General features: G+C 37.7%; 1 protein-coding gene across 1 annotated transcript in view; it reads right to left on the reverse strand.

Moving 5' to 3' along the window:
* LOC115212114 overlaps nt 1–27,184 on the reverse strand; it is a 556,559-nt gene that overhangs the window by 394,807 nt on the left and 134,568 nt on the right. Inside the window, exon 5 of the mRNA XM_029780954.2 lies at nt 22,769–23,089. Coding sequence (XP_029636814.1) covers nt 22,769–23,089 — 321 coding nt within the window. The remainder of the gene's footprint in view (nt 1–22,768; nt 23,090–27,184) is intronic.

Raw genomic sequence — 27,184 nt, forward strand, 5'->3', positions numbered from 1 at the left:
CCCATCAAGCCAAGCAAAATCACAGATGCAGCAGATACCAGTGTCACACTAACTGGCACCTGTGCCAGTGGCTCATAAACACACCCACGTGTCATGCCAGTGGCAAGTAAAAGCACCCATTACACACTCAGACTGGTTGGCGTTATGAAGGGCATCCAGCAGTAGAAAACGATGCCAAATCAGACTGGAGTCTGGTGCAGCCTTCCAGCATACCAGCCCAGTCAAACCATCCAACCCATGCCAGCACGGCCAATGGATATTAAATGATGATGATGATTCCGCACATAACTGTACACTTATTTTCTGAAAATAGATGGGGGTGACTTGGTGGTGTATTGGCTCCTATTTCTAGCAATCTACATACTATTTCACTGTAAAAAAACAAAGCTTGTTTGTTTTTACACTGACCATTGTAAACAATAAATATAAAAAGCAAAGTTTGTTTGTTTATGTAGTGAAAAAATACATTTGTTAATATAGATATGTATATACATTAATACCTAATACATTATTCATCATTATCTCATTTGAATTTCGTTTTCATGTATTATCAGTTTTCATGTTACATTTGATAACATCTATAAACAAGATTTTTTTCCTTGGTAGCAACTGTTATTTCCTATATACTTACCCCTAGAAAGTATAAAAAATGGCTTATATTCCTTTCAAACTTTGCTTTTGTTACATTTATTCAAACCCCAAAGAATCCCTCTCAACACATGGCTATAATGCTCCACCACTACTCCAGCTCACAATTAGAGATGCACAGATTGTCAACCAATAACAGGCATGCTCAAGTGATAAAGATCAAGCAAATGACAAGCAAATATGTGGTATCAAGCAGATTATATGTTACAACAATATTTCTGCTTCAGCAGCTCAGCAGTAAATTAGTCTGAAGTTAAAAATATTTTTCATAATTCACATCGTTTCCAGGCAACAATCAACTCCAACTTACAATTTTCTATTAAAAATTTACACACAAACACATACATATGTATCTATATGTATCTATATACATACATGCATATAAATATGTATGTATATGTAGCACTTGTCACTATGTCAAAATTATTCTATTGACCTGTGAACTGTTTTCATGAGTGCATAATATATGGATACACGTAATGCATATAAACATTGTGGACCCACGTGCATGTCACTACTAGTAATGCATGCTTCATGTATGCACTTATGCATACAAGTGTATGTCTCTATATATATGTGTGTACAATGTGATGATAGTTATAATTTAGAAATGTATATTATCATGATGTGCACAGCTACTTCTCTATTGCCAAAGACTAATTGTTGCCTTAATAATAATAATGTCAAAGACTTCCAATTTACCTGAAACCTCCACCATAGTTGCATATCCACAAAAGATAATCAGAACCGATGGAAATTTTAATTGTTATCTATGTTGCAACCTGTACCTGTACCTGCTAACTCTAGGCTGCAGGACCCATTATATTCAAGCAAGCAAATGCTAAGATCCTGATTTTGCAAAGAAACAACTTCCCTCCCAGGCTTCCTAGATTCACAAGCTCAGAGCTGCCACAATCAATGTCAGAACAAGGAAAGGTACGTCTGGTGAGATTGTTGAAATGCTTGAGTGGAGGCATGTGGATGCAAGAGGTATGATGAAAGTGAGCCTCAACTAGACTGCTCACAAACCAAAATAGAAAAGGAGGTTATGGAAGCTCAAGTATCCTTCAAATGGGCAAAGACTTTAGAGATGTTCTTAATGAAACCTTTCATGAGTAGGTAGAGATGGAGTCATGCAACATAGAGGACAATTGGGAGTTCTTATGGGACAATCAACAAAATGTGACAGATCAAACCTATGATTGGAGCAAAGTTTCTTTCTCTCAGACCAAGGTTGACAAAGTGGTGAAACAGTGAGATTGATGGAGTTATAAAAGAGAAGAGGCAGTCTTGGAAATAATGGAAGAGTGTGGGTACTAAAGAAACATACCAGATAGCTAAAAAAGAAGCAAGGCGTCAGGTATATTGGCTTGGGCAGAAACAGAAAGGGAGAGTTTTGCCAATGTTTTACAGTGTGAAGATCAGAGATTTGAGGTATTTCAGATTGCTAGACCGTGTGTTAGAGAGAAACAAGATGTTGTGGGGAGAAGGATGTACCAACAGATAATGGTACGCTTGCTCTTAGTGATCCTGAAAAGAAAGTGGCATAGAAAAGTTATTATGAAAGACTATTAAATGTGGACAATGAATGGAAGAAAGAGAGTCTCCGTCATGTGAACCCAACACAGGGACCATCTATCCTAGTTGACAGTAGCATGATACATAAGGCAATTAAAGATACGAGGTAGTATCAAAAAGTTCCCGGACTAGTTATATTTAATACAAAATTATTTACTTACTAAGTCTTAACATCATCTCCTTCGAAATAGTCACCTTGTGTGACAATACTCTTGTCTCAGCATTCCTGCCTCTTTTGGAATCCAACCAGAAAGTTGTTTTCCATAAGTGAGTTGAGGATCTTCTGTGATTAAAAGTATTAGAACCATGAACATTGAGCTGCATTTTCATCTTGGGAAATAGATGGAATTCTGCAGGCGCTAAATTTGGTGAACATGGTGGGTGTGGAAGTCATTCCATGTTGTTTTGGGGGAGAAACTCACGAGTGAGGAGAGCTTGGTAACAGAGTACACTGTTATGAAGAATCCAATTCTTCGCACTCCATAAATCTGGTTGCTTTCACCAAATGTCCCTTCCTCAAATGTTTCAAAATATCACAGAAGTTACAATTGACAGTCTGGCTCTGGAGGATGAACCCTCAATGCACAATATCACAGATGTCGAAGAAAATGATGAGCATGTTCTTGATTGAGCTGTGACTCTGTCGTGCCTTCTTCAGTCATGGAGATGAAGGGCTCTTCTACTGTGATGACTGCTGCTTTGTCTCAGGGTCAAACCTGTAGGCTCAACTCTTGTAACTGGTGATGATCTTTGACATAAAAGATGAGTCATCAGTGGCATACTAATGAAGATCTTGACAAACTTCAACATGATACTCTTTCCGCTCAGTAGGTGAGAGACAAACTTGGCAGAGACACACCACATGTTCAATTCAGATGTTAGGATTGCCAGCATGGACCCATACAACAGACCAACGACATCAGCAATGTCACTGATTCCTCCGACAGTCCTCATACACAAGCTGATGAATTTTCTATATTTCCTGGGGGTGATGCTTTTTGCAGGTCTTCCAGATTGCTCAGTGTCTTTCAGGAATGTTCTTCCACTTTTGCAGCACCTGTACCACTCAAAATATTCTGTATGATCCATTGCTTTGATACAAGAAGCCTAATTGTCCATTTTTATTATTATTATTGTGTATATGTATGTGTGCTTTAATGTATCATCATCCTTTTAATAACAAATGTTCCATGCTCACATGCAACTGTGGACATGAAGTTTTTACATGGCACTGGCAGCAGTAACATCACTAAGTAAGTAACTTGCAAGGCAAGACTCCTCAACTGAGAGGAGGAAGAGTATCAAAAGAAGTGGCTTTGTGCTAAGTGATAAGAGGAATAGAGGGACAGAAATAACTGCTTTGCAGTAGAGGAGATGCATGGCTACCTCAGCTGGAAAAAGAGGGGAAGGGTGAGAGATGATGATGTGATAATGGGGGGGGGAGTACACTCAAGTTACAGGGGGTGTAAGTGATTGGATAGGGTGAGTTGAGTGGGTGGGTAAGTTTATGAGAATGCAAAAGAAGAGTGAAAGGTTGAGGGGAAGGGCTGTAGCAAGTGGACACAAGCAGACAGAGGAAGAGTGTGAGGAGGATATGTTGTTGGGAAGAGATTTGACGGGGACACATTTTGTGCAGGTAGGTTTACAAAGGTGCAAAGGGAGAGTGGGAGATAGAAGGGAGGGGAATACAGTGAGTGGTGAATATGGATGGAAGGAGGGGGAGGTGTTTGGATTGTGTGGGAGAAGTTTGCCCGGAACATAGACATAAATGACATGCCTTAATTGTCCTGATTTTACTTAGCTGGATGAATCTTCTCAAGCACAGCGAATCACCAACTGTTTCACAGGGGTTTTGTTGATTACAATGACTCCAGTACTTGACTGTACTTACTTTATCGACCCAAAATGATGAAAGGCAAAATCACCTTCAGGTGGAATTTGAACTCAGGATGTAAAAACAAGAAATGCTGCTAAGCACTTTGCCCAGTGCAGTAATGATTGAGCCAGCTCACTGTCTTATATGGAAATAATAATAATAATAATCAAAAAAACAGTATGGTATTCAATGCTTTATAGGATATATAAGTATTTCAACAAAATTCTGAATTAACTATTTAACAGTTGTAGAAACATTATGCAACTTTACATTTGACCTCATTAGTATCTCTCAATAAATACAACAGATTTAAAGCTCCAAGTATATACACTTTTCCCAATAATAGTAATAGTGTATAGGAGTTTTGACATCTGTGGCTGCATTATGTTTCTACAAATGTGATATAAATACTTTGGCATTTTTCGGAAACACATGCATGTCCAATAAAGTGATGGCTACCATACTGGATTTTTGATTATTACTATCATCAGTGTTGTTGTTATTTGGCTTGTATTCTGCACAGTAGCCTACCCCAAGTTTGATGCCCTGTATCATAATACATTGGATATTAGTGTGAAGTGCGGAACCCACAAATGAGCCTGATCTTTGGCGACATATCGTACTTTACAGCGTCTTTCTTTTAATATATACTAGTGTGAACAAGCTATCTTCAAGATAGCAAGTCTTACATTGGTTTGATATCATTGTATCATATATATATATATATATGTAATCAAAAAATGCAACAAGGGTATACAGAAGTAATGCAGTACAATCGTTTCACGTAATTCCATTTAATTGAACAATGCAATCATTAAATCAATTTAAATGCAGAGCAATCTTCAACTGCATAAAGACATAGAATTTATTTAAATTAAATCAGATGGACACATTAGTATAATTTTACATAAAATCTCCAAGAAGGTAAGGAGATTTACAGAGAACATGCTATCTTCACTTCAGCTTAGAAGTTACTAAGGAAGAAAGACTTGTTACAGATTTTGCTTGTCACTGTTTTATGGGGTCAGTTTTAATTTATAGACTAGTTTATCAAATATTTGTATATCTAAGGCCAAAAGAGCAAGGAGTAATGCCTGTCAGGAAGTGGGCTGAGGGAATCAACAGAAATCATAATGGGTATAGTCATAAAAAACTATCAAGATTTATTTTGAAGCAGTATCATGAGATTTGGTAAAGGAAAACTGAAATCAAGATTTTAGCTTCCATTTAAAGGGGCAGGCCACTATTAGACCATTTATAATGAAAAATGGGAAATCTTATGTGGTACTATAGTTAAAAATTTGAAACATTTTAAACAATATTTCCATATTGTATAAAGTTAAAATTTAGGGTTATTCAGAAGAATATTAAAACAAAAGGATGAAAAGATTTTTTTGAATACTTTTGAGTATATACCAAACTTTTACCACATTAGAGGGAGGAAAAGAAGTTATCTCATAATAGCTTAATATTTATACTTATTATATACTTAAATACGAACTTATCAGATTGTATCTATGAAGATTGATCAATTAGTATATACTGGTATTTAATAAAGGTGTACTGAGGTAAGAGAGCATGCTAACTATATATTAATTAAATTATAATCTAAGCAGTTTATTTTAAGGAGTGAATATACCAGTATTGTTTTATATAAGCTAAGTATGAATTTATAGAGGTACAAAATTAGATTCATTTTATAAATAAATAAAGGCTATTTTAAAATAATAGATAATAAAATAATCAGGTAGGGCAGAACACCATTTTCTTCTAACCACTCAGTTGAAGTCGACTCTCGGTCACTCGTTGGATCAGTGTCCTCCAGTCAGTTCTATCCTGGGCCGCTTCTTTCAGACTGGCTATGTCCATTCCGGTATCACTCTTGATGGTGTCAAGCAAGCAGGTTCTCGGTTGGATTCTTCCTCTCTTGCCACTGACCATTCCGAGCATGATGTCCTTCTCCAGGGATTTTCTCCGCATAATATGACCGAAATATGCCAATCTATGCTTGGTGATCCTAGCTTCTAGCAACATTTCCGACCTTATCTGCTTAAGAACTTCTCCATTGGTGAGCCTCGCTGTCAATGGAATCCGTAAAAGTCTTCTCCAACACCAAAGCTTAAATGCATTAATTCTCTTCTGGTCAGCTTTCTTTAGTGTCCATGTCTCGCATCCATATGTTGCTATTGGGAAGACAATTGCATTCACCAATCTGCATTTGGTAGCGAGTCTGATGTCTCTACTCTTCCAGACCCTGCTCATGCTGACCATTGCCTCTCTGCCTAGTACTATCCTAGTACTATCTTATTTCTGGAGTGCAGTTACCATCTTGATTTATTTTGGAGCCAAGGAAGATGGAATCATCAACCACTTCAATCTCTTCATTATCGATCTTGATGCTGATGTTTGTCATGGCTGATGTTGACATGATCTTTGTTTTCTTAACATTGAGGTACAGCCTAAATTTCTCACTCTCTTTCTTGACCAGCAGGACAAGATCCTCCAGATCCTTACCACTCTCCGCCAGCAGGGTTATATCATCTGCATAGCGAAGGTTATTAATATTTCTTCCTCCAATCCTAACTCCAATGCTGCTATCCTCCAGGCCTGCATTCCTCATGACCTTTTCAGCGTACATGTTGAAGGCTGCTGGTGACAGGATGCAACCTTGCCGATATCTTAATCACTAACAACATGACAAAGTAAATATACCTTATTGACATCAATAGAGAAGGTTTAAAGAAAATGTATAATAATTTAAGTATACTAAACTAAAATTAAATCTTTATTTATTAAGCTAGTATCAATAAAGACTGATACCTGGTATTATCTAAAGGAATATTGATGTTTTAGGGCATACTAATTCCATACTAAATTTTAAAACTAAGAAGTATATTATAAGCTTTAGAAGATATTATTCTTACTCCATACATAATATTTATAGTTTCTTAGGGGTACTTAATTTGAAGGGCTACTCATATAAAGGCATATATAAATACTAAGATCAGGAGGGTAGAGCACTTTAAAATAATTAGGTAGGGTAGAACACCATAGAAAAGTATATAAAATAGCTTAATCACTAAAAACCATGATGAAGTATATACACAACTTAGTAACATCAATAGAGAAGATTTATAGAAAATGTATACAATTCAAGTATTTAAAACTAAAAATAGTTTATTTACTTATTTAGCTTTTATCTCTAAAGACTGTTACCCTGTATTAGCTAAAGTAATAATGTTGTAGGACATGCTCACTATATACTAATTTGAGCAAAGAAGTTTCTAATAGGTTTTAAATTTCAAGATCAATAAAGTGCTACTTTCTAAAATATTTAAAGGTACAGGTGACACTATGTACATATGATACCCTAAGGTCTAATCAATTATTAATCAGGTTGCCCTTATCTTTTTGCTTAAAAATTTCATGTTTCCATAGAGAACAGCTCACACCCATATCTGCTATTTCCTTCAATTTCCAAATTTTACTGGATAATAACGTACAAATTGCTTTATACTTAAGTTTAAAGGATGACAGGTAGTTGTATAGATGCCGTTTCATATTAATCAAACAACTGATATATATAAAATCATTAGTTGTAGTTTTTATTGTACAGTTATATATCACGTTCTGGGTAAGATGTAAGCAGAAAGCGAATTGTACTTTAACATCCTCTCCAATCTGCATATCTAACCTCTCTTCCACTGAGGAAATTTTCAATAATCACGCACCATATTACACACAAGCACTTGCTGCTAGCGGCATTTTCCAACAAATAGAATACATCCATAACACCAAGCTCAAACAATATATATTTCAAATCACATCTCAAACACCCACCAACCATCATAACGACCAACCACACACACTCATTGATGGAACCCAGGAAGGTCTTACACCTAGGCAACCTAGATCCCACATACATACATTTAACACTAGGTCAAAAACTAAAACAACTAAAACAGCTAATAACAAAAGGCTTCACTGCCCACATACATTCTACAAAAGTATAGATAGCACTTCTTTATCTAAAAACTTTGATAGCACTACATCCAGACACTCTAAAATAAGTGGCAGATGCGCCATTCTGTGGTACATACCCCCATTCTCACTTAACTTTAAGAACTTAGCTGAATCCTTCTTTAAAATACTAGACTCTAACTTCCTTCAGAAACATAAATATCATTCTATCTTTATTAGATCCACTCTGAAACTATCTTATTCTGCCCCACCCAATTTTGAATCTATTGTAGCAGCCTCTAATAAGCACTTTACTATCAAAACTCACATAATTACAACTCTAGTCATAAGAACACTCAACATATACACAGCTCCAGCACAGATGCCCTTACATTAGACCACAACGACAACCCAACCCATCCTACTGATACTGCCCAGAACACCACCACAATTTCTACCACTCTTACAAATAGTACAATTAATAACAACAATAGTAATAATAACAATAACATTAATGATAATGTTAATAATACTAATAATCTAGAATCTTCGACCCCCTTCTCTAACCTCTCCTCTGATAATATTACCTCCTCCATTCCTGAACACATTCCCCAAAATTCACTTAATTGTAACTGCCATCCTGGAATCATTTGCCTGTTACAAACCCATTGCAGAAGATATAATGTAATTTATAAATGCACTGTCCTTAATATATTACACAACTCTACAGCCATATACATAGGATCAACCCAAAATTTTAAGCAGCGATATGCCGCTCACCTCCATTCTTTTAGATATGATAAACATAGTAAATCTACAGCACTCGCCAACCATATACATCATCTCAAAAATACAAATATACCCTACTGGATTCAGGGCATCCCTACAGAGGTCAACGCTCAACCAGCTAGCTTTGCCTGAAGGAGGCACTTCACATATTAAAGCACAACTATCTAACACTGCTAAATAAACATAATGAGGCACTAAGCACATGCAACCACCACTTTTTTCACACATTCAAATTCTTCCACAAATCCAAATGCCTAAATGACCATACAGCATATTTCCACAATACCCCTTAGGTAATCCCAATAACCTTATAAATGTGTGTATGTGTATGTATGTATGCAAGGTATATATACCTGCGTGTATAGGGGCGATAATACTTACAATTACATGTATGTATGGGTCTACATATACCTATGAGTACGTGTTGTATGTGTAGGTGTTGATATGTATAAATATCTATATTAATATATGCATGTGTATACCTGTTTATATATATATATTCTTCTACTACTAAGCATAGACCAGTCCTCTAACCAACCTAACCTATATTCTCAAATTCTTCATTCCACCAATTTACTACTCCTACCCCCGTCTCTGCCCCTCACTTAGGCTCTATCACTACTTTCCTGACAATCCTTTACTCTTTACACTCCCATACCTATCTCTCTCTATCACCAATCAACCCCCATTCCTTCTATCTGACACTCTTTACACTTTACCCTATCATCTTTTTACACTCTCATATCTTTCTCCCTTTATCACCCCACCTCCCTATTCCTACTATCAATTTATCTTAACTGACCACTAACCAGTATATTCATCTCTTTATTATCTCTCTCCCCACTTTTTTTTCTTTTTTCTTTTCTTTGTTCCTATCCTCCTGGTTTTGATTTGATGTTACAAATACATTACCAACTTTTAAGTCACTTTAAATAAAACCCTCAATTTAATAACAATGTGTACAAACTCTATACTTGGAGTGACCAACTTTAAATATTATTGGAACTTACTCACAAGGTACTGGACTCTTATATGTATACCATTCTGCCCAAATAATGGATCTACAGATGCAACATCCCTACATATCTCATGTCTATTTTCATTCCTCCACTCTTTGTTTCATATCTATGGCTTAACCATTTTCTTACACTGTCTTGCAGTGTTTCTACAGCTGGATGCCCTTCCTTATGCCAACAAGTCAGAGCATAGTGGGTGCTTTTTATGTACCACTGGCACAGGAGCCAGAGGAGCTGGCGTTGATCACAATCGGATGATGCTTTTTACATGCCACCAGTACAGAATTCAGTCAAAGCGGCACTGGCATTGTCCACGTCCGGATGGTGCTTTTTACATGCTACCAGCAAGGGGTTTACAACAACAATTTCCATTTGATCTAATTTTGATATTGCTGTTGATGTTTATGTACTTGACTCAATAGATCTCCTCAAGCATGGCATGTCACCCTACAATCCAAAGTACTTTTGAGTGGGCTGGTTATGCGACACTGGTGTAGGTTACAGCTGTGGACTCATTTTATTTGCTGGGTCTTCTCAGTCACAGCATACCTCCAAAGGTCTTGGTCTTTTGTCACTGCCTCTGTGAGGCCCAATGTTCAAACGTCATACTTCGCCACCTCATCTCATATCTTCCTGGGTCTACCTCTACCCCGGATTCCTTCCACTGTTTGGGAGTGGCACTTCTTCACGCAGCTCTCCTTGTCCATACCAATGCAAATGTCTCTCTTGCATGCCATATCCAATACTTCTTATGTCTAACATATCTCTCAGGGAGCTTACACACTGTTATGTGTTCACACTGGCATTACACATCCAGTGGATCATGGTAGCTTCATTTCTTTCAAGCCTACACATGTCTTCAGCAGCCATGAAGTATGGCAGTTCGCACACATGCATCATACAATCTACCTTTCACTCTGAGTGAGAGACCCTTTGTCACCAGTAGGGGTAGAAGCTTTCTGAACTTTGCCCAGGCTATTCTTATTCTAGTGGCAACACTCTCTGAGCATCCACTCCCCACTACAGACTTGGTCACCTAGATAGTGGAAGCTATCAACTACTTCTAGTTTCTTCCCCTGGCATGTGATGGAATCTGATTTCTGAGCATCTGTGGTGTTGATTGCCCCTGTGCATCTGCTGCATGTGAAAGCTATCTTCCTGGTTAATCTCCCTTTGATATTACTGCATCTCTTATGTGTCCATAGCTTAAACTGGGTACATCTTATGGAGTTTCTACCTAGATATTTTCTATAGGTCGAACAAGGCCACCTACCTGAAGAGGTGTGTGATGTGTTCGCCTTCCTACTTACTAGAACTTTGGTCTTTACAACGTTGACTCTAAGGCCCTTTGATTCTAAACCTTGCTTCCACACTTGATGTTTCTTCTCTAGTTCTGGTAGTGATTCTGCTATCAGGACCAGGTCATCAGCATAGAGCAGTTCCCAGGGCAATCTGTCTTGAATTCCTCTGTTATTGTCTGGAGGACTATGATGAATAAGAGGGGGCTGAGGGCTGATCCTTGGTGGACCCCCACTTCTACTCGGAATTCTTCACTATACTCATTTCCAATACTAACCCTACTCTGTATAGGGCCTGTATACCCCTTATTAACCATTTGTCAATCCCCAGTTTCCCCTTTGCCCACCAGATAAGGGATTGGGGGATCCTGTCAAAGACTTTCTCCAAGTCCACAAAAGCCAAATATATCTTGGATAGGTACTTCTCCTGCAGTTGCCATACCAGGAATATAGCATCAGTGGTGCTGCTTAGTTGGGTTATGACACTCACCGTGACCTTCATCACCTGATCCAGCAGTTTGATACGTCTGTAGTTATTTCTATCTAAAGCATCACCTTTACCTTTGTAGCAATTGACTATGATGCTGCTGTGCCAGTTATTAGGTATAACTCCATCATGAACCACCTGGTTTACAATACGGGTGACTAGGCCATAGCCTACACCACCAGACGTTTTAAGCATCTCAGTGGTGATTCCTGATCAGTCGGGGGCTTTTCCTAGCTTCATATCCTTAATTGCTTTATCTACTAGGGTGCTGTCTATTCAGATAGCTGGTCCCTCTGTTGGATCAACATTTAGCAGGCTCTCTTCCTCCCATTCATTCTCTACATTCAGCAGTCTTTCATAATGGCTCCTCCAAGCCTCTTTCTTTTCTGAATCATTAACAGCAAGTGCACCATCATCCATGCAGATACATTTCTGTCTTGTGACATCACAATTTTCCCTTACATACTGTCTTACAATCTGGAATACCTCAGTTCTTTGGTCGTCACATCACTGGACATTGGAAAACTTCTTTTCTGCTTCACCCTTGGCTATGTATACCTGGTACCCAGCTTCCCTTTTGGCTATTTGGTATGGTTCCCTGCAACCCACACCCTTCCAGGCTTTCCAGGCCTGTTTCTTTGCCCTGATGGCTTTGTCTACTGTATTATTTCCCCACCACAAAACTCTAGGTCTGGATGGGACTTTGCACCATCCTCAAACTTGGTCTGAGGCACTCAGTAAGCTGTCCCGTAAGAATTTCCAGCTACCTTCTATGTTTGAGGACTGTAGTTCCTCCTCCCTCTCCTTAAATTTCTTAATGAGGATGTCTCTAGGTGAGATATATATATGTATATATGTAAGTATTATATATCATCATTATCAACATCAACATTTAACATCTGTCTCCCATGTGTGCGATGGTTTGACAGGAGCTGGTAAGCCAGAGGACTGCACCAACCTCCATTGTCTGCTTTGGCATGGTTATTGCATGTGGATGACCTACCTAATACACCTTCTCCTTGACTTATGACAATCTGCACTTATAACCACAAAAAATAAATAAAATATAAAATCAATTTTTGGACTTTGGGCAGTTGTGCATACAATAACTATGGCAGCATCTGGTAATACAGGTCTCCCTCAAACCCAGGCATCCACTGCCTGCCACTGTCTCTCACTCAGTTGCAGAGATTGGATTGGAAGCACACAGAGCAGCAGAAGAAAAAGTGAGAAAGAAGAAGATGAACCAGAAAAGAAATTCACAGTGAAGTGTCTATTGATTCGTTTTCGCAATTGAATAAAACTCTTACCAGTTTCAAAGCAATGGATCCTAATGTCAACCGCTTTGCAAAGGTTGAATGTATCATTCAAGACACTTTGTATTGTTATCATAAGATATGAAAGGAAAAAAAACTATTCCAACAAAGCTCACCATGTTCCTCAAAAAACCCTCTGTCTCAACCCAAGAACCTGACTGTGAAGATTAATATTGTATTTTCAATTGCACTTTTTTCACAGGAACAATTTTTTTATTGTATGTATGTGAAATTTCATTTATTTTAATTTTTACATCAATTTTAGATTGTATTTTTGTTTACAGTGCAATAAGGTATTTATGTATTTTTTACATTATATATAATAATTATAGATGAAATTTTTGTGTTTTATATTTTTGTAATGAAAATACTGCTGAAAAATATAAATTCACCATACAACCTGTCAGTCGGAATGGGACACATTCGTAAGTCGAGAAGAAAGTGTATATGCGTGTGTGAGTCTATCTGTGTGTATATAAAAATATGAGTGTTATTTATTTATACATGTAGGAGTATCAAGGAAATAAAACAAGTTGAAAATACAGTGAGTGGCCATAAGAGATGCGTTTACCCAGAATATAAACAGTACCTACTAGTTACCTTATGCCAACCAACACATATCAAACCAAATATACCATTTAACCTTGCTAGAACTTCACTCTCTTGTTTCCAATCTTGAAGTACAGTATAAAAAGCTCCAACAATTAAAACAGGCAGTACTTGAAAGACAATACCTGTCTAAGATAACAGGGAATTGAATAGAACATGTCAAAGCAATATACATTGAAGATACACCCAAAACTCTACCTTTTATAACAATTATTACATCACAGACCACAAGAAACACTAAGACATTTAACGTTAAAAAGGCAAAAAACTATATACCAGTTCAGAACTACTTCCTATAAACAGTTGAAAAGTATGGTTCTAAATTCATAACTTGTACTTAACTTATTGAAGATACATAACATAAATTAAAATCAGCATATCTTTTTATTGTGAAAAACAACTTCACTTGCTCATCAAATAATTTAACATATATCATCATATGTAATATATGCAGTGAAGATTACATTGGAAAAACCAAACTGACTTTGAAAATGAGATTAATGATACACTAAGATTAATAATACAAATTTGAGATCCCAGGACTAGATACATCTCAAACAGTGAACAGTTGGACCTATATGCAACAATGAAATCCCACAAATTCCTAGTCTTTCCACTTTATCACTGTGCAGGTGATACCACAAAACAAACACAAATAAGTAAAGAAAATACTTTTATTTAAAAATTCAAACCATAGTTGAGTAGGCTACAAAAACATCAAAAATATACAATTTGCCACTCACTATAAATGCTTTTCATTTTTATATGAAGATCCCTGCTGATGGAAGTGAATATGGTCTTGTTTCTGTTAAGGACATTGCTGATGTAGGTATCACTTAGTATTCAAGCCAACATTACAAAGTCATCAATAAATGCTGATATCCAAGTTACACAGCCTATCCACTTCAACTTCCAATGAGTTTATTGTATTTACCTTTTTTATAGTTCTCTATCACCATTCAAATATTTTTCTTAAACATTACTGCATTTAAAATAAACTTCACCTCCTTATAAACTTCTGCCTCTCTTTTTAGGCAAGTTAGGCTACTGTCTTATTATAAGAATTGTCCACATTTTCAAGATTATACAAAGAACAAATGAGACACTAATACTTCACCTTAGATAATTAAGATAATAACTACTCATACAGCAACTAGACACAGCCCAAAATTCAGGTGTAACTTTTATTAAGCATAGCTATTGTTCTGATTGTCACATGACATATCTACTGCATTTAACTTTTGAAGTGGCGTTTACATATGGTCATCACATGACATTAATGTATAAATGTAGCAGAGAATTTACCACAGAAATCCCTTACCTCACTATGAGACCATTCTCATCCAATCAATCTGTACATTAACTGGTAGTGATCTGAGTCTCACTCTCTCTATAAAAACACATTTTAGAACAACAGCTAGAGGCAATACTGTAGCTGAACCAGCTCTATGTCCCTCAAATCTTATAATTTTGAAAATCATACAAATGTGGAAACTTAAGTGCATTAATATTAATATATCTTTCTATACACTCTCAATGCATTTTTAACATTTTTTTAATTTCCTTTATATAACTACTACTACTTATATGGATTAATAACTATTTTTTCTATACATATTCCCCACACAAGGAATGAAAATGTCATCAAAAACCAACCGAAACAAAAATAGACAGAGCAAAGATATTCTTAAATAACTGCAAAAGATATCTTCTAAACTTTCAATCCTGACTAAAAATATTGATCAATTTCAGAACTGTACCAAAGGAAACTGGGCAATAGGAGTGAACACCTAACAAGTGTAATATGTAGTACCTCTGAGTTGTAATGTATTAGCAATATGGGTAGGGATTCCTTTCTTCAACTTGTATATAGATAATAACGGATGCTGAACAGCCTGTAATCAAAAACTTCTACTGCGTAAGAATATATGAAATTTTTTATAACAAAAATAATTGCTAAATTGCCAGAGCCTCTTTCTCAATTTGGCTGAATTTTTTTCTGCTGGTATCAGAGAAAGTGAGGCATGACCCACAGTCTTCATGTTACTATATATTTATGTAGCATTATTGCCTCTGATACCATACTCAGAGGCATTTGAAGCTACAACTATCTCTGATACAGGATTGAAATGTACTAACAACAAATCAGATGGTAATATTTTCTTCATTTTGTTGAATGCTTTCTGACAATTTTCAGACCAATTCCACTTTTACATCTTTTTTTAGTAGATTATTTAGTGGAGCTCTTACCTTATATATCTTTGGTATATCACTTTGATGATAGTTTTCAAGTTCAGAAAAAGGTTTTAAGTAGATATAGTTGTCAAAGAGGGCATATTTTTAAATGCATCTGCCTTTGATGGATCTGGTTGATGACCATCTTTATCAATAATTTGCCCTAAACATTTGATTTTCGGTAGGAATTCACACTTGTCCTCACTCAAAGTGAAGCTGTAATCCCTTATTTTTTCCAACACATACTTTACGTGCTCTACATACAGGTCCCAAGGTTCACTTTTAATTACTATATTGTCCAGGCAGGTCATCACAAAGTTGCACTCTGCAAGCATCGTATCCATCTCTAGTTGGAATATAGTTGGAACAACTTTTATGTCAAGGAAATCCATTAAATTGATATAATCCCTTATGAGTGTTTATTGTTAATACTTTTGAACACTCCTAATCCACTTGTATCTGTAGGTATGATTTGAAAAAACTTTCCCATCATTTGACTTAGCAAAAATTCCTTCTGGACCCGGTAACAATTAATTATGAGTGATCAAACACTTGTTTAACCCTGTTGAAAAATTAACACATACGTGGATTTTGTTTTCTTTTCTTTGACGTAAACTGTTGGCATGATCAATTTTTCCAATAATCTCAAGCTTTTCAAGTCTATTCAATTCCCCATTTTGTTTTGGTTTAAATACCAGAATAATGTCTTCTTTTACTTGAAACTTCACCTTTCTTTTGGTGCAAAGACCTAATTCATCAGGAAAAAACTTCAGGTAAAAATCATTTAAAATTTTTATTTTAATTCCTCTGACACCTGATTTGTACTGGTGGAAAGACCATTCACATTTTTCAGGAAAAATATATGGAAAGGTCCTATAAGTTAAATAATTCCATTCAGTCTGTTCCAAATAAATTTGTCCTATTATTTAGTACAAAAACTTTCAAGGTTTTTCCATGAAATGTAACATCACTTATCATTTCACCCTTGAAATGTAATTTTTTTTACTGAAACACCACATGCAATTTTTGAAGTTTCTTTCAATTTAGGTTTCCCAATTTTCTCCCTGTATCTGTGTTAACTCTTTAGTGTTCAGATTAATCTGTCAAATGTACTGCTTATTTGTTCACGTTATTTTGAATTTTTCAGGTTCAAGTGGGGTGTCCACAATAATTGCTTGAAACTTTGTTATTTTTTATATACAGATTTGAAATTTTGTCAGTGGGTGCTTATATACCAAAAGATTATAGTTATGTAATTTTAGCTGATCTTGTTGATTAACTTTGACTTTTATGTGCAAGTAAATTTAATTAACAGCAATAACATTATGGATAAACACTAAAACTGAAATTCTTAATGCATCTCACCTATATGATTTGTTGCTAAACTTATCCCCGATCACAGCCATTAACAATTTTGCCACTTTTCAAGAAGAAGCACATTAATTTGAATTACAGTTATAATTAGCATAAGATTTTATTCTTTCCCTGTATTTCATTCAAATATTCTTATCGAAAATTATCATCATCATCATTTCACATCCGCTTTCCATGCTATCATGCGTTGGACGATTTGCCTGAGGTCTGGCAAACCAGATGGCTGCACCAGATTCCAATCTGATCTGGCAGTTTCTACAGCTGGATGCCCTTCCTAACACCAACTACTCCAAAAGTGTAGTGGGTGCTTTTACGTGCCACTGGCACAGGGGCCAGGCAGGTGGTACTGGCAATGGCCATGCTCAAATGGCACTTTTTATGTGCCACCTTCACAGGAGCCAGTCCAGCAGCACTGGCAACGACCTCGCTCGAATGTTTTCCCACATGCCACCAGCACAAGTGCTAGTAAGGCAATGCAAGTAACAATCATGCTCGAATGGTGTTTCTAACGTGCCATCGGCTCAGAGACCAGATTGTTGCTCGGGCAATGATCTCACTCGTATGGTACTCTTAGCGCCCCACTAGCACAGATGTCAGTCATCGAGTTTGATTTCGATTTCAACTTCACTTGCCTCAACAAGTCTTCGCAAGCAGAGTTTAGTGTCCAATGAGGGAAAGGCATGCATAAGTGGACTGGTTACACCCCTGGCATAGGCCACAAGGTTATGGTCTCACTTGCGCTTGCTGAGTCTTCTCAAGCACAGCATATTTCCAGAGGTCCCGGTCACTAGTTATTGCATCGGTGAGGCCCACTGTTTGAAGGTCATGCTTCACCACCTCATCCCAGGTCTTCCTGAACTGCTAGGGTGTGACACTTTTTCACACAACTATCCGCATCCATTCTCAACACATGACCATACCAGCGCAATCGTCTCTCTTGCACACCACATCTAATGCTTCTTAGGTCCAACCATTCTTACAAGGCACTAACACTGTCGAGTATGCACACTGACATTACACATCCATCAGAGCATGCTGGCTTCTTTCCTTGTGAGCTTACACATGTCCTCAGCAGTCACGGCCCATGTTTTATTGCCATGTATCTGTTCATACACATGCGTCATACAGTCTACCTTTTATTCTGTGAGAGAGGTCCTTTGTCACCAGCAGAGGTAAGAACTCTCTGAACTTTGCCCAGGCTATACTTATTCTAGCAGCTACACTTTCAGTGCACCCTTCCCCGTTACTGACTAGGTCACCTAGGTAATGGAAGCTATCAACTACTAGTTTTTCTCCCTGGAATGTGGTGGAAGTTGTTCTTTGCACATTTTCAGTTTTATTTATTGCTCCCGAGCATCTGCCACATACAAAAACTATCCTCCCAGTTAACCTTCCTTTGATATTGCTGCACCTCTTACGTGTCCATAGCTTACACTGGGTACATCTTATAGAGTTTCTACCTACGCCTTCTCTACTGATCAAGCAGGGCCATCTAGCTCAAGGGATTTGTGGTTTGCCGGCCTTCCAACATATGAGGACTTTGGTTTTAGCTAGGTTGACTCTAAGGCCCTTCGATTCTAATCCTTCTTTCCATACTTAAAACTTCTCCTCCAGTTCTGATAGTGACTCAGCAATTAGAGCAAGGTCATCAGCATAGAGGAGCTCCCAGGGGCATCCTGTCTTGAATTCCTCTGTTATTGCCTGGAGGACTATGATAAATAGGAGGGGGCTGAGGACTGAACCTTGGTGGACCCCTACCTCTACTCTGAATTCTTCACTGTACTCATTGCCAACCCTCACCTTACTAGCAGCGTCTCTGTACATGGCTCGCACAGCTCTCACTAACCATTCATCTATCCCAAGTTTCCACATTGACCACCAGATAAGGGATCGGGGGACCCTGTCAAAGGCTTTCTCCATGTCAATGAAAGCCAGGTACTGGGGCTTATCTTTGGCTAGGTATTTCTCCTGCAGCTGTCTTACCAGAAATATAGTGTCAGTGGTGCTTTTCCCTGGCAAGAAACCAAACTGCATCTCATCTAGTACAAAACTCTTTTACTAGTCAATATACCATTGGCTATGTACTCTTATACAATTTAATGAATACATTTACACAACAGAATGTATCTAATAAAGAAAGCTCATTAACAGGTGAGGTAAAGGTGAATATCGGTGTGTAACATAAATATGTATTTTGCACTTTCACATATTATTTCTAATAAAATGAAAAGGATACATGATAGTATTACTATCAAACAACAAAATATAGTAATGCCATGTTTCTATCGTGAAACTGTCCAAAGCACCCTTTACACTAGGGCACTTTGCAAAACAAACACATATATGAGGTCTCAAAGTGATATCCTTTTAGAGTTTTACTTATTTGCAGTGAACACAATCTGCAGACTTTTTCCCTACCATTCATTTTCTCCACTCTATGGAAGTCAATATTTTCTCTCAGTTAATTTTGTTTTTCTCCTAGCTCTGTGCTTTCTGGAAGAAAAGCCCTCCCATAACTGAGATGCAATGTCAACCCAAAATTACAAATGGTTGTAGTCCTTTGGTGGTGAAGGTACCTTGTGGCTTTTTACATAATATATGAATTAACTATAGTTAGACAAAATGCTGGAGATATATGGGTCACCATACCTTATATCAGGATTCCAGTAGTTCCTCAGCTGAGTAAGCTGCTTGATACCAAACATAATGTTTATAGTAAAAAAAGCTTGCATTTCCACAGTATCAGTTGGCTGTCATAATGGATCGGGTCTTCCACGAAAATAAATTATGCCTTGAACATTTGTTACCTCCGTGAGAGTTTCAAAAAAATTTTTCAGTAAAAGTAAAAATTGATAGTCCAGTCATTGAGCATTGGGAGGTAGACTGTATTATGGACTAGTCTTTTCTGTGAAATCAGAAATTGTGGTTGATGTAGTAATCTTCAACCATGTTGCCATAATGTTTTCAATATCATTTATGTCACTTTCATTATCAAAATTTTCCTCATCTGACGAAGATTCATAAATGTGAATATGATTTGTCTTCAGACAAATTATTGCTGTTTTCATTTATGTTTTGTACATCATCAAGAGTAAAATCTTTGAAGTTGGAATCACTACTTGCTGATACCATATCATTAAAAACCAAGAAGTTTCAAAAATTTCACCATATTTTTACTTGAATAAAGGTGGGAAAGGCTTTATCTCGCATTATCGGAAAGCTACGAGAATTCAATAATATGATTTGTTTATCTTTTAAGTGATTTTGTAGAGAAATCAGATATGGCAGATTTGACTGGTTCAAACAAATAAAGAGGAATAATTTTCAGCCAGTTATGGCCAGTTTAAACACTAAAGGCTTAATTATTGTGATATCACTGCCTGTATCCAATTGTAACTTGATATTCACTTTATTCATTTTTATGAACACGAATTTTCTTTTCTGAGCCTTGCTTAGGATTTCTGTTGACAATACCTTCTTGCCAAAATTTCTTTCATTCAACCTTTATACATTTTTGTTTCCTTTTACAATGTGAGCTTTTGTGACCCATTTTTCCACGCTCAAAGCATTTTAGATTTTTAAAAGGACAGTTACATTTGAAATTTAAATCTCCGTTCCTATAGTATGGATTGGGTATTGACATGTGTTTCTTTTTTCTATTCATTCAGGTCAATATGAATGAATATGAGAGCAATCTTTCCTTCAATATTATCTGCGTCATCTCTTAAATTTATAATCCTCTGGCATTCTTCTGCTACAGTCTACAGAGTTAATTTTTGGTCTTGTTCTAATTTTGTTAATATTCAGAAATGTATATCTGCATCTTTGCTTGATCAAAAATTAGACATTTGAACATGTCAAGGGTTAATTCATTTAATTTGAATTTTTCATAATCTCTTAACAACCCTGGCATAGGTGACAAAATCTTCATCATCTTCTTTAACAAAATTTGAATACTACCAGTGAGTACTGAACAGGCAACTTCTTTCACTGAAATCTTTCAATAAAAAATTATTTCATCACAACAAATCTCACCTGGTTTCTTCGGCAGAATATAGCTACTATATTTTTTGTGTTCAGCAGGGGATAACTTTCTTAAAAGTAGTAGTACTTTTTTCTCATCCATCCAATTTTTACATTCTTCTTTGAACATTTCTTCATATCTTTGAGAATATACTGAGAAGGTGATCCAGTCTTCTGGATTATAACTGAATTCTCCAACTGAGTTTGCTACGCTCTCTGGTGAGTATGAACCTTAAGTATTTTTAAACTTCTTTAATTTTAATCCAAGCAACTGTTGGCTTTGCTGTTGTAGTTGCTGTTGTTGTTACTGTTGTAGTTGTTGTTGATGCTGATTTTGCATGGAGGTCAATAAGTCCTCCATGTTAAACAATTTTTTGTTTTGCACCAAAAAGTTTTAATGTTCAATGCAAGCTTCGAATATCTCATCGCCATTTTTATAGCCTACTGCATTTGATATATTTTCTGATTTGGGCGTAAAGTAAGGTCTTTGTATGATGTAGTACTACTGCTGCTAGATGAGGCTAAACACTTTCTATCAACTGCTCGAGTCAACTCGACAGTTCTTTATTTTATAGAAAAGTATCAGTCCATGTTTAATCATTAGGAAGTGGTCGGAATCCTTCCACATTATACATCTTACTCTAGAAACCAGAACTCAATGAAGTAGATGCTTTAGTAAATTTAGGCAAATTACAGAAATGACCACAAATATTTTGGGATCAACTAGTTCATAATTGCTCAGAGATACGATATTACAACAACAAAGAAGTAAATCAATAAAAAAAAATCTTTTCAAAACTGTTGAAGTTGTGTAATCTTTTCATTGTTGTCATCATCATCATCATCATCATCATCATCGTTTAACGTCCATTTTCCGCGCTAGCACGGGTTGGATGGTTCGACTGGGGTCTGGTAAGCCATGGAGGCTGCACCAGGCTCCAGTCTGATCTGGCAGTGTTTCTACGGCTGGATGCCCTTCCTAACGCCAACCACTCCGCGAGTGTAGTGGGTGCTTTTTATGTGCCACCTGCACAGGTGCCAGGGGAGGTCTGGCATCAGCCACGATCGGTTGGTGCTTTTAACGTGCCACCGACACGGAAGCCAGCCAAGACGGCGCTGGCATCGGCCACGTTCGGATGGTGCTTTTTATACGCAACCGTCACAGAAGCCAGTCGAGGCGGCGCTGGCAATGGCTATGTTCGGATGGTGCTTTTTATGTGCCACCAGCTCAGGTATCACAACTACTATTTCCATTGATATTTGTTTCGATGCTCATGTACATGCACTTGACTCAACAAGTCTCCTCAAGCACAGCGAGATGTTCTGGGACCCAAGGTACTTTGAATGGGCAGGTGCTATGCGGAACTGGTGCCAGAAGCATCCCGGGTCTTTGCAGTCACAGCACATCTCCAGAGATCTCAGTCCTTCGCCATTGCCTCAGTGAGGCCCAAGGCTCTGAGGTCGGTAAATATAAATCTAGAAATGAAGAAATATTTCACAAAAATATTTTGAACAAATCTATACTTTGTTCTTCATAGAGATAAAGAAGAAAAACTTACATTTTATATGCAAATCGAGTTCCATTGAATGGTAAACAAATTCACTTTTACCCGGAAAATATGCAACACACTGTAATTTCTTTAAATTCTTATTAAGAGTTAATGTCAGTTCTGATAATAAAGTGTTCAGCTTTCCTGATTTGCTTGACTTGTTTGAAATATACTGTGTAACATTTTTTTGAGTTCCATCATTCTTAGTAATCAACCAAAAGACTGAAAATTCAGGGTTGGTGTCTTTAATATGGCATTCATAACTTTTGTTCTGCTTTTCCACAGGAACTGTGTTAGAAATACTCTTGATTGTGACTGATTTTGGTAAAACTGAAATAGGAAAAGTGACAAAAATTATATTGAGAAATGAATGGAATGTGTGTTTTTTGAAAATATGTATATATATGTATATTTATTTCTGCTGGATAAGGGAACTGTAATAATAGTAATCTCATGAATATTGTTTATATATTTTTAGTTAGATGAAAAATAAAACAGGCTATTGTATGTTTATGAGTTCTGCCAAATGCAAGCTTTCTCTTCAGGTACATGATGTTGCTGTCCCCCATTCCAGGGTTCACAGGCCCACACCTTCCACACCCTCAGAGTTGGGATACTTAATATTTTTGTTAATATCAATAATCAGGTGTTGCACAATACTCACTGTTTGATCTAACTTAGCAAACCATCATATATATGGACCAACTGGTCCATATTTTTTCTTCGGATATGCAGATGACATTTTCAAGCTCAACTCTTTCCATGGTGAGACTGACAGAGTAATCTTGCCACACAAAGTAGAAGCCAAGAAGATGTTCAGATAAACAACTTTGTCTTCCAACGGACCACACATCTAAAACCTCATTTTACAGCACAAATTATAATTACTTCATTATTTCATTATCTATGCATATAAACACGGTTTAGTCTTCCACACCATATGTTAGAAAAAACTAAAGATCCCTACATTCAATCCAATTCTCCTTCTCTTTCATGCTCATTTATTATTGTTTTTCATTCATTTATCTAATTTTGTTACAGTTTGGCTGACCAAAACCTGTTCGTTATAGCTCTAGTTAAAAATGCAAATGTCCAATTCTATCTTCTTATTATTATTATCATCATCAATCTTTCACACCAACAGCCAAAGTGTTTGTTGCTTCGCAGTGTTATTCACCTAGCAGTTTGTTATGATGGCAAGTTAAATCCATTCCATTTGATCAATTATATTACTCTAAATTCCCAAAATTCCATCTTGTCATGTTCTGTCTTTGCCCAGCCTAACTATGGACTCTCTCTCTCTCTCAGTTCCGTTAACCACTTGCTTCTCCCAACACAACATTACCTCCACTCTATCCACTCCACCCTATATAAAGTAGCTCCACTCAGATTCTGATGCCTCACATTTTAATATCTTGCCACACAAAGTAGAAGCAAAGAAGATGCTCAAATAAACAACTCTGTTTTCCAACCTAAAACACATCTAAAACCCCCTTTTTTTTAGCGCAAATTATAATTACTTTGTTATTTCATTATCTATCTATGTAAACACAGTTTCTTCTTCCATACCATATGCTAGTGAAAACTTAAGATCCCTATGTTCAATGCAATTCTCTCTCTTTCTCTCTTCTTCTCTTTCATGCTCATTTATTATTGTTATTATTATGGAGATTTTAATGGGCATGTTGGGCGGGATTCAGGTATCGTCACTGGTGTACACAGGGGCCACGGTATTGGTTCCCGAAACAATGAGGGAACTAGGCTACTGGAGTTCTGTGATACATGTAACCTTTTAATCTGCAACACTAACTTCAGCAAACCAGACAGCCACCTGATAACCTATCAATCAGGTGACTCTGCTAGCCAGATTGTTTTCATCCTCACCAGACAGTGATCCTCCCAGGTGAAGAATGTACACCCCAGCATAGGTTAGTCATTAGTGACTTTAGGCTCAAGGCCAGAAGGATACCAAGAAGCAGACCAATCTAAAACAAGGATTTGGAAGCTAAAGAACCCTTCAAATGGTCAGAGATTTAGGGACATCCTCATCAAGAAATTTGATGAGAGGGAAGAGGAACTACAGTCCTAAAACAAAGAAGGTAGCTGGAAATTCCTACAGGACAGCTTGCTGAGTGCCACAGACCAAAACTGCGGATGGTGCAAAGTCCCTTCAAGACCTAGAGTTACGTGGTGATGGAATAGTACGGTAGACAAAGCCATTACACTAAAGAAACAGGCCTGGAAAGCCTGGGAGGGTGCGTGTAGCAGGGAACTGTACCAGGTAGACAAAAGGGAGGCTGGGCGGTAGGCATGCATAGCCAAGGGAGAAGTAGAAAAGAAGTTTGCAAAAGTCCATCAATGTGAGGACCAAAGAACTGAGGTATTTCAGATTGCAAAACAGTGTGCGAGAGAAAATTGTGATGTCACAGGAGCGAAATGTGTCCACATCGAAGATGGTGCACTTGCTTTTAATGATTCGGAAAAGAAAGAGGCTTGGAGAAGCCATTATGAAAGACTGCTGAATGTGGAGAATGAGAGCCTGCCAAATGTTGACCCAGTAGAGGGACCAGCTATCTGAATAGACAGCTCCCTGGTAGATAAAGCAATTAAGGATATGAAGCCAGGAAAAGCCTCTGGCCTATCAGGAATCACTGCTGAGATGCTTAAAACAACTGGTGGTGTGGGCTATGGCCTAGTTACCTGCATTGTAAACCAGGCAGTTCATGACAGAGTCATACCCAATGACTGGCGTAGCAGCACCATAGTCAACTGCTACAAGGGTAATAACTACAGGGGTATCAAACTGCTGGATCAGGTGATGAAGGTCATGAAGAGGGTCATAGCCCATCTCATTAGGCAGAGCGTCTGCTTAGATGTGATGCAGTTCGGTTTTGTTCTGGGTAGAAGCACCACTGATGCCATATTCCTAGTTTGACAACTACAGGAGAAATACCTAGCTGAAGATAAACCCCTGTACTTAGCTTTTGTGGACTTGGAGAAAGCTTTTGACAGGGTTCCCCGATCCCTTATCTGGTGGGCGATGTGGAAATTGGAGATTGACGAATGGTTAATAAGATCTGTACAGGCCCTATACTGAGAGGCCGTTAGTAAGGGGAGAGTGTCTGATTAGATGAGATGCAGTTTGGTTTTGTGCCAGGTAGAAGCACCACTGATGCCATATTCCTGGTTTGACAACTGCATGAGAAATACCTAGGTAAAGATAAACCCATATACTTAGCATTTGTGGACTTGGAGAAAGCCTTTGACAGGGTCCCTCGATCCCATATTTGGTGGGTGATGTAGAAACTGGGGACTGACAAATGGTTAATAAGAATAAGGACTGTACAGGCCCTATACAGACAGGTCGTTAGTATGGTTAGGATTGGCAATTAGTGAAGAATTCCAGGTAGAAGTAGGAGTCCATCAAGGTTCAGCCTTCAGCCCCCTTTTATTTATCATAGTCCTCTAGGCAATAAGAGGGGAATTCAAAATGGGTTGCCCTTGAGAGCTCCTCTATGCTGATGACCTGGCCCTCATAGCAGAATTACTACCAGAACTGGAAAAGAAATTTTGGGTGTGGAAGCAAGGTTTAGAATCAAAAGGCCTTAGAGTCAATGTAGCAAAGACCATAGTTCTAGTAAGTAGGAAGGCGAACACATCATACACCTCCTCAGGTGGCCCTGCTCAATCTGTAGAAAAGGTTTTGGTAGAAACTCTATAGGATGTACCCAGTGTAAGCTATGGACACATAAGAGGTGCAGCAACATCATAGTAAGATTAATTGAGAAGATAGCTTTCGTGTGCGACAGATGCACAGGGGCAATAAACACCACAGATGCTCAGAAAACAGATTCCATCACACTCCAGGGGGAAGAAACTAGAAGTAGTTGATAGCTTCCGCTACCTAGGTGATCAAGTCTGTAGTGGGGAGGGAGGTGGGTGCTCAGAGAGTGTTACCACTAGAATAAAAATAAGCTGGCCAAAGTTAAGAAAGTTTCTACCCCTACTGGTGACAAAGGGCCTCTCACTCAGAGTGAAAGGTAGATTGTACGATGCATGTATGCAAACAGCCATGCTTCACAGCAGTGAAACATGGGCTGTGACTGCGGAGAACATGTGTAGGCTCGAGAGAAACAAAGCTACCATGATCCACTGGATGCGTAATGTCAGAGTGCACACACGACAGAGTGTAAGCGCCCTGAGAGAAATGTTGGACATAAGAAGCATTGGTTGTGACAAACAAGAGAGACGTTTGCACTGGTATGGTCATGTACTATGGATAGATGAGGAGAGATGTGTGAAGAAGTGCAACTTCCAAACAGTTGAAGGAATCCAGGGTAGAGGTAGATTGAGGAAGACATAGAATGAGGTGGTCAAGCATGACCTTTGAATGTTGGGGCCCACAGAGGCAATGACGAAAGACCG

Source organism: Octopus sinensis, linkage group LG5 (assembly GCF_006345805.1).
Source record: "Octopus sinensis linkage group LG5, ASM634580v1, whole genome shotgun sequence".
Classification (NCBI taxonomy): Eukaryota; Metazoa; Mollusca; class Cephalopoda; order Octopoda; family Octopodidae; genus Octopus; species Octopus sinensis.